At 39.5% G+C, this 16225-nt stretch overlaps 1 protein-coding gene across 5 annotated transcripts in view; it reads left to right on the plus strand.

Annotated features, from left to right (window-relative positions):
• Positions 1-16225, plus strand: part of rubcn (rubicon autophagy regulator) — a 64253-nt gene that overhangs the window by 11876 nt on the left and 36152 nt on the right. For 3 of the 5 annotated variants that reach the window (XM_048542061.2, XM_048542065.2, XM_048542064.1), the window contains 6 exons: positions 520-626; positions 6424-6583; positions 8149-8679; positions 12323-12367; positions 14563-14658; positions 15490-15605. In XM_048542061.2, coding sequence (XP_048398018.1) covers positions 520-626; positions 6424-6583; positions 8149-8679; positions 12323-12367; positions 14563-14658; positions 15490-15605 — 1055 coding nt within the window. The remainder of the gene's footprint in view (positions 1-519; positions 627-6423; positions 6584-8148; positions 8680-12322; positions 12368-14562; positions 14659-15489; positions 15606-16225) is intronic. The other 2 variants (XM_048542063.2, XM_048542066.1) reach the window with 2 other exon arrangements.

Genomic DNA, 16225 nt, shown 5'->3' on the forward strand with positions numbered 1-16225 from the left:
ACTTGAGAGAAAATACCATGGTGTGCACTGGACATTTGAGCAATGAAGTGATTTGGGTATAAGAAAGCATAATTACTGCTGTCAAATGGCAGAATACTGACGTTACTTCAAGCCAGCAGGAATTGACTTTGTACCTGTTGTATTTTGAGAATACGTTTTGGAGCTGCTTTTAAAATTCAAGGAGTCTACAAAAAATTGAACAGAGCTGTAGTTGTGATTTGTTTCATTATAGGTTGTGAAATAAATGTTCACCATATTAGTTGATTAATAACAAAGCTTGAGGCTTTTTGAGTGTATTAGTTTATTGAATTTAAAATATATAAAATGTTGACTGTACTCAATTAAAGATAAAATCACATGAAACAGGACTTAAAACTAAATGTCATCCAAGAAATGAATTGTTAAACAGATTCTCGCGTATTACATACCTGTTGATGGATGTCTTTTTTGCCCTAACTTTCTGCCTTTTTGGGGGGAAAAAAATCATCACAGGCTGTTTATCTCTTACATCTCTTACAGATACTGCTTTTCTGTTGAGCAATCCCCATGTGACTGCTATGTTTCAGTGTTTGGAGGCTGTGGAACAGAATAATCCTAAAATGTTAGCTCAGATTGACACATCCGTGGTAAGGCAGGCATTTTCCTTGGAAAATCATTAATGCGTGCACAGATTATAATGAATTGTCTTAAATGCTCAAGCAATATTTCTAAAACAAACTGACTTTGTCCCCAGGCTCATTTATTCAGGCCATGAGTGCTGGTTCCATGCTTTTATGCTTTTTTTAAAAAAAATGTTCTGGATTTACTTGGTGCACCCTCAACCTGCAATGATTCATGTTGGAATGGGATTTAGCTTTCTGATATCTTGAACAATTGGTTACTTACCATTTTTCCTGTGAAGCTATTCTATTAATTTCACAGTTGTTGAGATCTTAGTGACATAAAGGAAGGTATGTTATTTGAACATCAGAATGCTATTTGCATACATCTGTATTAGGTGGCATGCTGAGGAATTTATAGCCCCGGTGCAGCATAATGTGTCGAGGCTTTTCAGAGTGTCTGTGTAAATCCTTTTGGACTTCTTGCCCGCCCCTTTAATATTAGAATTATGCTTTTACAGCACTCCTTGCTCTGTAAGATTTGACTCACTGGCATGCCCTCAGCAGGAAACTAGTGCAACCTTTCAGTTTAGTAAATGCAGAGGGATGTTGGGAGAAAATTCAAATTTGGAGAGAGGGGCTGCGCATGGCGTATAGAGACAGGAATACGGATTGTTATTTTCTACATCTTTTGTTGGGTGGGGAATCAAACATCATGGGTATGGTGTTGCTAGCCAGACCAGAATTTATTGCTCAAGAGGAAATGGTAATAAGCTACTTTCATTGAACTGCTGCAATTCTTGGGGTATTGGTGGCCACCACAGTACTATTTGGATGGGTGTTATATGATTTTCACCAAGCAACAATGCAGAAATTATGATAGAACTCAGTCAGAATGGGGTGTTGTTTGAAGAGGAACTTACAGTTGGTGGTTCCCCTTGCATCTGCTACACTTGTCCTCTCAGTTTTAGAAACACAGGGTTTGGAAAGTACTGTTGGATGAGCTTTGGCCAGTTACTGTAGTGCATTTTGTCGATGGTACACATTGTTGTCACTGTGCATTGTTTGCTTGTAGGCACTGTTATGGAGAGTGTAAATAATGAACTTGTTTCTCGAAGAATTTTGGGCCTTATGCACTCCATCTTGTATAATCAGTAGACTGTATTGAAGTAGTGTACTACCACTGTATTGTAGTATTGAAGTTGAACATTTGCTGGAAAAATAAAAGTTAACTGGTGTTCTTTCAGTAACTATTGGAATCTTAAATTATTGGTTTTACTTGTATAATCACTTTCAGCCAATAATGCTTGTTAGACCGCTACTATGTTTTAACAACTTGGTGGAAATACCCTTCTGGAATCCACCTGGCTGTGGAGTTACTTGTCTGTGTAGCATATTGCTGTGCCTAATTACAAGAATCAGTTACTAAGAGTTGGAACCCCAATGTACTGTCAAATTTCTTTTTTTATTTGAAAAATGTGTTTCATGATCATGAATTATGTTGCTGTGGACGTCAACAGGTACATAGAAGATAGAACAGTACAGCACAACACAGACCCTTTGGCCCACGATGTTGTGCTGAACTTCTACTGTAAACCTAAGGTCTATTTAACCTCCACTGCTACCTTAGATAGGCATATGAATGCTAGTGTAATAGCTACTTAAGTGCCCCTAATGAGGCTGACTCCACTGCCCTCACTGGCAATGTATTCCATGCCCCTACCACTCTGAGTGAAGAATCTACCTCTGACGCCACCTCAATATCTACTTCCTTTCACTTTAAAACAATACCCCCTCATAAAAGCTACCTCCACCCTAAGAAAAAGTCTCTGGCTGTCTACTATATCTATGCCTCTATGACCACTTTGTACACCTCTATCAAGTCACCTCTCATCCTTCGCCATTCTAAAGGGAAAAGCCGTTCAACCTTTCCTCGTAAGACCTTTCCTCTATTCCAGCCGGCATCCTCACAAATCTCCTCTGCACCTCTCCCAACGCTTCTACATCTTTCCTGTAATGAGGTGACCAGAACTGGACACAATACTGCAGATGTGGCCGTACCAGGCTTTTGTATAGATGGAGCATAACTTCATGGCACTTGAACTCAGTCCCTCTATTAATGAAAGCTAACACACCGTACACCTCCTTAACAACTCTATCTAGCTGGGTGGCAGCTTTCAGGGAACTGTGAACGTGACCCCCAAGATCCCTCTGCTCCTCCACACTTCCAAAAATCTTTCTGTTAACCCTGTATTCTGCTTTCAAGTTTGTCCCTCCAAAATGAATCACCTCACACTGTTAGTGTACATAGAACATAGAACATAGAACATTACAGCACAGTACAGGCCCTTCGGCCCTCGATGTTGTGCCGACCTGTCATACCCATCTCAAGCCCATCTAACCTACACTATTCCATGTATGTCCATATGCTTGTCCAATGACGACTTAAATGTACCTAAAGTTGGCGAATCTACTACCGTTGTAAACGTTCTAGAACATAGAACAATACAGCACAGCACAGGCCCTTCGGCCGACAATGTTTTACCCTAATGCTAATGTCTATCTGACCTCCTCCCCTACCTTATACTGTCATCCATAGGCCTATCTAATAGCGGCTTAAATGCCCCTAATGAGGCCGACTCCACTACCCTCTCCGGCAATGCATTCCACACCCCGACCACTCTCTGAGTGAAGAACCTACCTCTGACATCTCCCCTATATCTCCCTCCACTCACTTTAAAACTATGTCCCCTTGTAATAGCTACCTCCACCTGAGGAAAATGTTTCTGGCTGTCCACTCTATGTATACCTCTGATCATTTTGTACACCTCTATCAAGTCACCTCTCATCCTTTGTCGTTCCAAAGAGAAAAGCCCTAGCGCTCTCAACCTTTTCTTGTGAGACCTTCTCTCCATTCCAGGCAACATCCTGGTAAATCTCCTCTGCACCTTTTCCAATGCTTCCACACCTTTCCCGTACTGAGGCGACCAGAATTGGACACAGTACTCCAGATGTGGCCGAACCAGGGTTCTGTATAGGGGTCTGAACTGTTTCTTCATTTTCGGCTACATCTGGTGCCTTCTGGTGGACGCTGGGGGTGACCATAGCAAATCCTGTGAAGGGGCTGCTCGGTGACGAGGAAATTTGCTGGAACACACCACTGTTTGTTTTGAAGACAAAATGGATGAGTCAAACTCCATGGCCGATGTGCTAGCTCAAAACTTGGGGTTTTCAGGTCTCTCAATCCTGTCCCTGTCACCTCATGCTGATCACCACAAGGCTTGTGTTGTGTGTGAGCAGGAGAATTCCCTCGGTGGATGTCTTGTTCAGGACAATGTTTAACGTGAGAATACTGTTGCACATCAGCACACAGGTGGCCTTTGACAGAAGTGAGATCCTTTTCCAGTGACAGGGAATCCTCAATAAGTGGGCTGCAGCCTTCAGCCACTGTTGCAGCTGTTAGATCAGAGAGTGTCTTCTGCCCAGATCGCTGTCGAGGACCTACAGCCATAAAGTCACAGAGTCCTACAGCCCTTCAGCCCAGACTGGTCCGTGCTGACCAAAATGTCCATCCACACTAACCCCATTCCCCTGCACTTGGCCCATATCCTTCTAAACCTTCCCTATCCATGTATTCATCCAAATGCCTTTTAAAGGCTAAAGGTAGGTAAGTCTCCTGGCCCTGATGAAACACATCCCAGCGTACTAAAAGAGGTGATGGCGGAAATAGCAAATACACTAGTAACTATTTACTGAAATTCACTGGACTCTGGGGTGGTTCCTGCAGATTGGAAAACAGCCAATGTGACACCACTGTTTAAAAAAGGAAGTAGAGAAAAAGCAGGTAACTATTGGCCAGTTGGTTTAACTTGGGAAGTGGGGAAAATGCTTGGATCTATCATTAAGGAAGGAATAGCAAGACATCTGGATATAAATTGTTACTGGCTTCGGTCTGTTGATATTTAATGCACTGCTTGTAGATAAGCTGGCTTGCATAATTAAATACTGTAACCAGATCATGAATAATATGCTGTGAGAATCAGAAAGATGGTTGAGTAAGCTGATCTCATCAGGTGACATCAGTTATTTTTGTGAAGACCATGAAACTGTAAGATATGTGAGCAGATATAGGCAGTTTGGCCCATCATGTCTCCTGTGCTTTTCAATTGTGGCAGATATGTTTCTCAATTCTATTCTCCTGCCTTCACTCTGTAACCCTTCATCCCCTTTATTAGCAATAACCATCTTCCTCTGTCTTAAACATACTGAAAGATTTGGCCACCACAGCCTTCTGTGGCAATGAGTTCCACAGATTCTCTGCTCTCTGACTGAAGAAATTACTCCTCATCTCAGTTCTAAATGGTCATCTCTTCACTAAAGCTGTGCCCTTGAGTCCTAATCTCATCTATTAGTGGAAACAATTTCTCCATGTCTGCTCTATCCAGGTGTCTGTGTTCTGTAAGTTTCAATGAGATAAAAATACATGCCCATAGCACCTGAAGTTACGTTTTGGTCTCCTTGTGCAAGAATATTTGGTTAAATTAAAGCAATTTAAAAAGTTAGTTCCCAGGTCTGTCTTTTGAATATGTTTTCTAAATCTTCAGAACAAAACTGTTCAAACAATGGGCGAGTGGTTTTATCACCTGGAATATTAATCCAGAGACCCAGATAATGTTCTGGGCACCCAGGTTTGAATATTGCCACAGCAGATAGTGGAATTTTGAATTCAATAAAAATCCAAAATTAAAAGTCTAACGACGGCCAAGAATCCATTGATTGTTGGAAAACCCTATTTGGCTCACTGATGTCCTTTAGGGAAGAAAACTGCCAGAGTTGCCTTGTGTCTGGTCCACATGTGACCCCAGACCCATAGCAATGTGGTTGACTCTTGTTGCATACCTAATTGCCCTCTGAGCAATTAAATGCCAGCATAGCCAGCAATTCCCTCATCCTGTGATTGAATTTTGTAAAAAAAAAACTGAATTAGACCTTAGCAAGTGTATTGTGGACAAGTCTGGGCACCGAAAACTTTTGACAGCAGAAAGAGAATGTTTAGCAAGGATAATGAATTTCACTTACGAGTAGTAGTTGAAAAAGATAGGGCTGCACTCTGAACAAGAAAGGTCTGACCTGCCAGATATTTTCTACTTAATGAGTGTCTTTGATGGAGTAGATTGTGGAAAAAACCCTTTCTCAGCAGAGGGCACAGTTTTAAAATAGTTGACAGAACATCTAGCAGGGAGGAGAGAATTCTGTTTGGCAGTATGTTGTCAGGATCAGGAACCCTTTTAAAAAAAAAACGTAGAATCTGATTCCATAAATAACTTCTAAATGAATTTTGAAGAGATAAATGATGAAGATATTAAGGATAAGGAGCAAAGAGGTAAGAGTATAGGAATACAAGTGCCTGGTCTTTTCAAGTGTTAACACAGAGCACAGGCTTCCTATGCTGTAGGTTTCTGTGAAAATGGATAGAATACAGAGTTGAATTTCCGAAATGTCTTAATTTGGAAATGAGTTTTGTATTTCTTTTTAAACCTTTGCCCATACTTGCTTATACAGAAGTGTTTTCTGTAAGGATTTCAGCCTCTGACAAACAGGGCCAACTGCTAGGAAGCATGTTGCTAAAATCTACAGTTGATAATGCAGTATGTATAAAATCTACTGTCTTTCAAAACCAGTATCTAATGGAACCAATCATGAATTAGTTTATTTATAACAGTAAGCTGAATTGATTGCATTAAACACTTCTTTTAGTTCTGGAAGTGTGAAGATGCGCTGGAATCTGCTATATTTCTCATTTTATTGTTTTTGTAATGTTTAGTTTGCAAGGAAGTGTAATTCCCCATTACCAGTGATGAAAAGCCTAAGACTGACTGCTCTTCATGGAACCAAGTGCATGCCCTCTGCAGGGGAATGCCAGACAAGGCTTACAACCTCATATACCAACCTCTTGGCTCATTGTACTAACTTGAATGTTTCAGGTAAGTGAACAGTAATTTTAAATATCTTCTATTTTTAGACTTTTCCCTTTCCTTCCCAGGCTGTTACTTCCATGAACTCTTGGGGGTGAGAAAAAGACTTGAGTATAGTCTACAATGCTTCCAGAAAATCAGGTGAAATATTTTCACGATGTCAACCTTTTGATTTTGTTGATGAAGTAATTATATTCAACAGTCTGAGTTTTCAACTGGTTATTTTGCGCTTGATGCTTGATTTATTCATTCCCTTGTATGTGTCAGTCTGTAATTTTTGCCAAAATTGTTTTATCTGTCCAGTTAAACAATGTAATTTAATACAGTAATAGAAGTTGTTTTCCCCTAATGTTCTTGAGTTGAGACTGAAGTCATGTCTTTCCAAAATTCTCTGGCAGTGTGAACAATTAAGAGCAAAAATCTTTGTACCTTATCGCAAGTGTATAAACATCATTGATTTAGGCCCTTGATCTGCATATTGGCGGTGAGTTCCTCTCAATCCTTTCTCCCTCTGTCAGCTGGAAGGACCAGACAGAACAAAGTCAATAAATATGTTGCTAGTCGAGTAAGGGTTTGTATATAGTAATGTGAAATGACATGTAATGATAATGCTAATAATGAGTTGGGAAAATGAATTTGGACAAGAGTCAAAAATAAGCATTCAAGTAAATTTCCCCCATTCGCTTGCTTTCTGTATGCATGTCTTATTGAGAAATATGGTCTGGTTCATTGCAGGGCTTTGTTTTATTCCACAACCATTAATATATAGATCAGACAAATAATTTATTGTCTTTACAATCATGAACTGAAAATTACATAAGAACATAGGAAATAGAAGTAGGCCACTGGTCTGTCTAGCCTGCTGCACCATTCAATAACATGGCTGATCTTTTTGTGGACTCAGCTCCATTTACCCACTCACTCATCATTACCACAGTTCAAAAATATTTCTTACCTTGTTGAATGTTCTTAAGGCTAAAATTACCTGCTTTGCTGGGTGGGGAATTCCATAGATGCACAACCCTTTGGGTGAAGAAGTTCCCTAACTCAGTCCTAAATCTGCTTCCTCCTTATTTTGAGGTTTATGTCCCTTAGTTCTATTTTCACCCACCAGTGGAAACAGCTTCCCTACTTCTATTTTATCTATTCCCTTCATAATTTTTTTTTATTCTTCAATAAGATACCCGCTCATTCTTCTAAATTTGAATGAGTGGCAGTTTGCTCAATCACTCCTCAGGCCAGCCCTCTCAATTCTGGAATCAACCTAGTGAACTTTGTGCTCCCCTTCCAGTGACTGTACATCCTTTCTCAAGTAAGGAAACCAGAAGTCTACAGCATTCCAGGTGAGGCCTCACCAGTACCCTATACAGCTGCAGCATAACCTCCTTATTTTTAAACTCCATCCTGCTAGCAATCAAGGACAATATTCCATTTGTCATAATTACCTGCTGCACCTGCAAACCAATTTATTGTGATTAGCACACTACTGTCTATAGTGTAGCCTGTGGTACAGTACCATAATTTATGAGAAAATGCAATTGCTAATCTCTTTTTTTTCTTTCTTCATTTAATAGGTGCTGCACCACAAGATTTCATTACTGTCAATAATACTCCGCAAGTGTTAAAGAAGAGGGCTAATTTGACATTTTTTCCCGATTCAATGGATAAACCAGCGTTCGATCAGTACTCTGGCATCCACCAGTTTCGTGACATCACTTCTATGGAACCATTTTCTCCAGTCAGTGAGACAACTATTAGTACCCCAGTTAGTCATAGTGAGGATTCTTCAGCTGAAGTACAGGATGAGGGATCAAGTGAAATGGATGATGGACCAGAGTATTTGGCTATTGGAAATCTGGGACGGAGGGATCGCGGTTCAAGCCAGTGCAGTAGTAGCTCCTCCTCTTGTTCTGGTGGTTCACAGACACTAGTTCCTTCTGCCTGGCAGGTTCCTAACATCACCGTTAGCTGTAGTGAATCTCTGCTGAATCTTCCAAGATGTTCCAGCTTCTCAGAAACCCAGAATCTGGAACAACAGACTAGTTTCAAGAAGAGCCATAGCCGATCTCATTCTGATACTGGTCTAGCAACAACCAAGACATCAGGTACAGTGAATTTCAATTCAATGGTTTGCATAGATCAAGATTTCTTTGATGCAAGATATGGGTAGAATTTTACATTTGTGCTCAACAAGGAAGTGTAAAATGTAATAATTAGTACATCTGTTGATGAGTCATGCTGATATAGATGCCTGTAGACCATTTTGGTCTTTGGCCAGTACCTTATCATTTGTTTGAAGACAGATGATGTTCTGCCTGATACTAAGCATTTGTATTTATGGACTGTTGAAGAGCGAAGTCAGAGCTATTACCCCTAATTATCTCGTCAATCCACGTACACGAGTAGCGGATGAAAACAGGACAGGAAAAACACAGGAAAGAGGAACAGGAAAGCTGACGTTTTTGGTCAGGATTTCTAAAGAAGAATCCTGACCCAAAACATCAGCTTTCCTGTTCTTAGGCTGCCTGGCCTGCTGTGTTCCTTTATCTGTGATAAAGTGTGCAGCTAAACACCAATATTTCTTGTGGTTGGCAAGCCTGTCAGCACTTCCTCTATAAACTGTTTAAAGGTTGTAACGTGAGAAAAGAACCTGAAGCCTGTGGAACCACACCAATGGGAGGTTGCTTTCAGAAAAGGGGAATACCTTTGAAGATGGAAATAACATTTATCTCTGGAAGTTCAAGTACAGAACTGATCATACACTATCTCAGTGATAAAATATAGACTTGTTCACGATGCTGGAAGATGGTGACAACAAAAAAGAAACACCTGTCATTCGAAACTTAGTGTGTGTTTGGAGATGTGAAGATTTCTTGCTTGATTTCATTTCATTGGGGAGGTGGTGATGCAACTATATTAATTGGACTGGTGTTGCAGAGACAAAGGCTAATCCTTGGGTCTGGGATTTGAATCGCACTGTGGCAGATCGCTATTACCATTATGGATTTAAAAGCTGTGCTAATGGTGACCATTAAACTATGTTATTGGTTCACTAATGTGCTTTTTCAAGCAAGGAAAATCTGCCACTGTGACTTGATTCGGCCTACATGAGACTCCAGATCCACAGCAATGTTACTGCCTCTTCAGTTCTCTGTGGAATGGCCTGGAAAATCTCTGTCGTGTCTAACTTTTGACCGTCTCATGAAAGGAATGAATGTAGGTTGACCACCCAACATTGACAAAGGATTGGAAACAACAATGCCACAAATGGCCTCTTCTAACTTGCAAAGTCTACGTAATTAAGATTTGGGACTTGTGCCAAAATTAGTTGAAACTGTTCCACTGACTAGTCAAGCTTGACAGTCAATCTGTCAGAATCATACCTTGCATCCAGACACCACCATCACAGTCTTTGGTTATGTTAGGTCGCACTGAGGTGGCAATGCAGAGTTATGCAGTTAGGCTGGGAGTTGATCTTGAGAGATCCTGACACATCGATGTCTAATTTCATGGGCTCTAGACATCACGTTTGTTATGAAGTCAAGCATGGACATGGAACAAGTTGTTGATTACCACCAACAATCCCTGCTCCCACGCCCAAATAAAGCACAAAACAAATCAGTTTTTAGGTTGGACACAGGGGGGCACAGGGACAGAATGGGCTGATTAAGCTGGTTGTATCCTAGCAGACACAGCTAATAATCTATGCCTGCGGAAGGTGATGAGGAAAGCAAAAAAAGGAAAAGTATACTTGACCTCACTTTCACCAATCTGCCTGTAACAGACCCATCTGTCGCATGACAGTATTGTTAAGAGTGATTATCATTAGGGTTTGTGTGCTGAAACCCTGTGTTCTCATTGAGGACAGTCCCCACTATCTTGTATGATGCCATCACTGTGCTGAATGGACAAATGTTTAACGGAGTCAGCAATCTGAGTATTCATGAAGCACATTGGGCTTTCAGCAACATAACTTTATTCAACCACAATCTGTGACCTCCTGGCCTGGCATATTCCCTCTTTCTAGAATCAGCACCATTCCAGGGATTAACATTGGTTCACTTAAGAGTTCAGGACATGCTGCAGAACAGTACTGGATGGACCTGAAAATGATGTGTCATCCTAGTGAAGCTACAATACAAGACTATTTGCATTTCAGGCCTGCTAAGTAGCACATGATGAAGGCTAAACAATTCCACAAGCATTGAACAATTCCAAGTTCCGCAGTCATGGAATCCCTTCAATGTCGAAGCAGACCATTTGGTCTCTTGGGCCCACACATACCCTCTGAAGAACTTCACTCTCAGATCTATCTCCTGTCCTTGTAACCCTGTGTTTCCCATATCTAATCCATCTAACCTGCACATCCCTGGAGACTGGGGCGATTTAGCATGGCCAATCCACTTAACATGCACATGGAAGGAAACCAGAACACCTGGAGGAAACCCAAGCTGACACAGAGAATGTGCAAACTGCACAGTCTCTTAAGGGTGGAATCAAACCCAAGTCACTGGTGCTGTAAGGCAGCAGTGGTAAGCACAGAGCCACCTCTCACCTGCCATATGTAGTCAAACAGTAGTGGTGGGTAATTAAATACTTTATTGGTCTGAACATGGATCAAAGGAGTGAATTTCAGTGGAGAGATGAATGTGACTGTCAAATTACGTCAGCGGCAAACTGTGTGGCATGAAGCTACCCTATCAAAAATGGAATCATTGGGAATTGGCAAGAACACTTCTGGAGTCATGCCTCGTGCAATGTAAGATATTGGTAGTTGTTGGAGTTAATCATTTCAGTCTCAGTGCATGTCGACCCTGAGAACTCCTGCAGTGACCTAGGTCTGTCCATCTTCAGGTGCCTCATCAATGATCTTTCCTCTGTCAAAAGGATGGAAGTGGATATGTTTGCTGATTGCGCAAGTTCAGCACCATTTGCAACTCCTCAGTGTAGCGGTCCACAGTCCAACGCAGCAGGACAAAATCTGAGCTTGGGCAAATAGGTAGCAAGTCACATTCTTGCCACACAGTTGTCGGATAAAGACCATCTCTACCCAAGGGTTCCACCATTTCCCCCCGATGTTAAATGGAATTACTATTGTTGTATCCTGCACAATCAACATCTGGGGGTTAGCACTGAGTAGAAACTGAACCAGACCAGTTATATAAACACTGCGATTCCTAATATTTTGGATCCAGCAGCATTTATTGATACTCTCATATAAATGTAGAAGTAAAGTTAATTATGATTAAGGAGATTTGAAAATGGATATCTAAAGTGCTTGAATCTCCTCTTCAGTGAGGAATCTTGTATATGAAGTAACTGAACAAAAGTATTTACTTATTTACCCTTCATTTACTGCTTTTACAAAACATTGAACATCTATCATGCAATATAGATATGATCCAGCCAGATTGTAACAGCAATTGTATATTGTGACTAATTTTCCAAGTCTTGTACTTTATGTTGAAGCTATTTTCTCAGTCTTAGTTTCCTCATTTAAAGGAGAGATAGGAAACTTAACAAGGCTGTCTTTGCATATTAGAGGTGATTCTTTACACCTTATCATCTTAGTTGACTTGCCAACAGAGAGCATTTGTAAGTGTATTTTGCATGATATTATGGTGTTGACTCGGGAAAGGTGGGGTGGAAGCAATGTGCAGAGCAAGAAATCATATTTGGCACTATTCTGTAGTCTTAATGTTTTGTAACATTTCATTTTCCCAATTTTTATTCTTTGGCTTCCTCAAGGGGACCTCCGGAAAATCACTATAATAGTAGAGGACCCAGTGGAAGGTTTGAAATGGCTGTCATAAGTTTCACTTTCATGAAGCAGCAGCATGCAGACTTCACTATGATTAATGATAATAGCAGTGTCAGCTTTAACTTTTGTGAAGTGCAGAAATGGAACTGGTTGGTCGTCTACCTTTTAAAGTTGCTTCAACCAATAAAATTTCCCCATGCATCTTAAGTTCTTTCCATAATGTTTATCATTCTAGCTCAAAATCTATTACTTATTTTTTTAGAAATGAGTATGTAGAAAAATCAATATAACTGGACAATCCAAGTGAGAACTGGTTTTTCTTCATTCAGATGATTGACCCTTTAGGTTTGGAAAAAGGTTCCTTGTAATGTACTCTAAATGCATATTTAACTGTATTATTTCCATTTTCAAGTCTGTACAATCCACAATGAAAGGATATGTGGGTTAAATGTTTATTTTAATTGTGCTGACAGCTTAGCAAATTTTATCTACCATAATGGCAAATGCATAAAATAACATTTCTGATTGAAACAGTAATTTGTTCTTTGTGGAGGAGTTCCAGCAACAGTATTTGTAAAACAACCATAACTAAAAAGATCTTGCATGGAAGATTTTCTACAAAAAGTTTTTCCTTTTCCCCAGTGAAAGTGACATTTTCCAAAGATCTGGCAGCGTACGTAAAAGATTGAGACAAATTCTTGCAGGGTTGGAGATGAATTTCAGCTTTCTGATCAATTTCCAACTATATACTTTGCAGTTTCCTCATTCTTTGAGGAAAGAAATGGCCTGATTTGCTTTTCCTTTTATGTGACTTTCAAAGTGATAAACGTAGGTGAAGAATCGTAAATGCAAACTTGTTCTAACGATATTAGTTTCAATTTGTTGGAATGTCAATATTAGCATAATTTGAAGCATTTTTCCAAGCTTTTTAAGAAACAAGACTGTGACCTTAACTAAAAGAGAAAAGATAATCATGTGACTCAGACATTATACATTGAAATTAGTGGAGTACTAAAAACAACAAAACAGAAGAATGGGTGGCCAAAATGCCACAGCATTACTTCAACAAATTTGTTTAAGCAATGGTTTTCAGGCTGCTCCAAATGGGACCGAAGTGCTTAAAAGTGATCTCCTAAAACATCCAGAACCACTGATTTTTTCTGAATCACTGGTCAGACACTGACCTATGTAGCCTTTTCAGCCCTGGCCTGTTACTGATTGGGAATATGATTTGAGAACACAACAGTGCATAAAGTTTCTTGTTTGTGCATGAATTTCAGAATACTAGCAATGTAAACTGCAATCCCAAGCAACATGAAACCTACCACATTACAGACCTGTTCCTTTTACAAATTAGATTATAATATTTCTTTTGCTGTTATCTTTTAAGGTGTCAGTTGTCTGTTTGGGTGTGATTGGAACCCAGATGTGGCTGTCAAACAGGAATTTCTTGATGTACAAATTTAGTTTATTGGTGCCTCCTGAAATTTTTTTAAATTGGTAATTGGATGATTTAATCTGGTTATGTTTTTGTGAAGACCTTCAGAACTAAATAAAAGCATCTGCAGAATAATTGCTGAAGTAAATAATTTAATTAGGCTTTATTGTTTTTGGAATCATGAAAGCCCCAATGATATGGTCTTGAATTGACTCATTTCAAGTTGCTAAAGCTACGTAATCTCACACTCTGATCTGATAGAATCAGCTTGAATCCACTGAAAACAGTGGGAGCCGTTGGAAAATATTTAAATGGACCCCTAGGCTGAAATAATCTAACATTAATTGCAGAACCTAATTCTTGATATTGGTTGATGCTTACTTGGTCTGACCAGTGACACCACTTCTCTGCTTAATTTACATTTTATTGTGCGTTTTGTTTTTTTTTCCTTGTTTTAATCTGTATTGCATGTTGCATTCAGTTTCAGTATTTGTTTTTCTAAGTGTTGATATTGTTTCTGTCTTGTCTGGTTTATGAAAAAAGTTTCCAATATTAAGCAGATAATTTGAAAAAAACCCCTTAACTTAATGTTTTGAAAAGCTCCTTTGTTTTAAAGCATGTTTCTGATAAATTTAATGGTATGTTGTAAGCATTTTCTAATTAACACATTCTTTCCCAGGGTAGCAATACAATATTACAGATTTACTGAAGCTGTGAACGGTAACTCAAGGGAAATGAAGTGTTAAGTCCCTAAAATGAATGAATGACTAACTAACTGTTCTTTGTTAGAGTCACACCTGGGAGTCAGAAACCTGAAGGAAAACTGTCCTTTCTCAGCTCGGAGTTGTCAGATCAGTTCTCCTATCTCTCCCTACCTGGAAGCTGGTAAATGTCATTTCAAATCTATTTACTTTGCTTTTGCTCTTTCAAGTTACATTCTAAGTTATTTTGCTTTGGAACTTTGTTTCGACCCTACGATTCGGTAGAAGTTTGAGTCCCAAAATTTTCAAAGGTGAAAATTTTATTCTCCCTAGAGGTGGCTTGAAAGGAACTGTGATAATGTTTTATCCCTACTTCCCTCCCTCCTTTCTCTCTTTACCCCCACCTCCCACGCCACTCCACTCCTCTCGCTGTCCCTCTATCCCCTCCCCTTCCCTGCTCTGCTCAGTTCTGAAGATGCCGGATTTTGATTAATAGGACTTCCTGGTCCACATTTGTAATACAGCAGAGAACCTGCTAGCAGGCAATCAGCTGGTTAACTTACACTTACTGTGGGACAGCAGTGGCTTTCTTCTACTAACTTTTGCTGCTCTTGGACTTGAGTTGATTCACATTGAGTTTTTAGGTAAATCAGTAGTGATCTGGTTAATTTCAGAAAAGGAAAATTTTGATAACATTTCATTATCTTTGAATAAACTCTTCATAGCTTTAAGGAACCTGAGTAATCAGCCTATTCATTGCAGATCTTTAAATACCAATATCTAAAATTTTGGTCTGAATAGAATCTTCCATTTATGTAGTTAAATACTGCTGACATTACGTGCTCCATATATTGTAGCTTATGCTTCAGTATTAGAGTCTACTGAGACTTTCCTATTGAGTATGACTTGATAATGCAACACTTGATCTAATCATAGTCCTGGTGAACAGTGTCTTCAGGTTTATAGAGCCATATAATTAAACTTGTTCATGCAAGTTTGGTTTAATTTGTTCTAGAGGGTATCCATTGCGCACACAGTTCTGATGGAATGTTTCGCCGGCCATCACAGGGCCAGTCTCTGATCAGCTATCTATCAGAACAGGACTTTGGAAGTTGTGCAGATTTGGAAAAGGTATATTTGTTTCCTTCCTAAACAGCAGAGATGTGAAGTTTTGCTTGGTGTCTTGAATTTCTGTTCTTTTTATTTTTGTGCATTTGATGTTATTATTAAGGTTAAAGCGAGTTTCAATTAGCTTCTTTTAAAATTCAGATTTATGTAAAATCTTGAACCATTGCTTATTCCTGCTCAGTTTTGGTTTGGCATATTAAAAGCTCTTGTTTTATCAACACCACTACAATTCTTTGTTAAACTCTCTTTCCCTCAAGACGAGGACACTCAGACCACTAATCTCTCAGTTTGGACAGTGCATTCTCCTTTTCTACATTGATCTCATGGGTACACAAGTTTGCAGGTGTTTCCTCTGTGGCAGTAGTGTTATTTTCTTTTATTATTAAAACATTGCCCAATGCAATAACTGACAGATTGACTGACTGAAAACAGAACAATCTGTCCCTTTCTTCTCAATACAGAGCTGTCTTACTTGATGCCAAACAGACTATTGGAATTTTGTTGTAATTTCTGGAAAAAATAGTTGGATTAGGATCAGTTCACAGAGATCACCTTTTGCTTTTAGACATTTTAATTTTCTGTGCTTGCCTTTTTTTTTGGGTTGATGGCTTAAGCTGATGTGG

This window comes from Stegostoma tigrinum, chromosome 14, assembly GCF_030684315.1.
Source record: "Stegostoma tigrinum isolate sSteTig4 chromosome 14, sSteTig4.hap1, whole genome shotgun sequence".
Classification (NCBI taxonomy): Eukaryota; Metazoa; Chordata; class Chondrichthyes; order Orectolobiformes; family Stegostomatidae; genus Stegostoma; species Stegostoma tigrinum.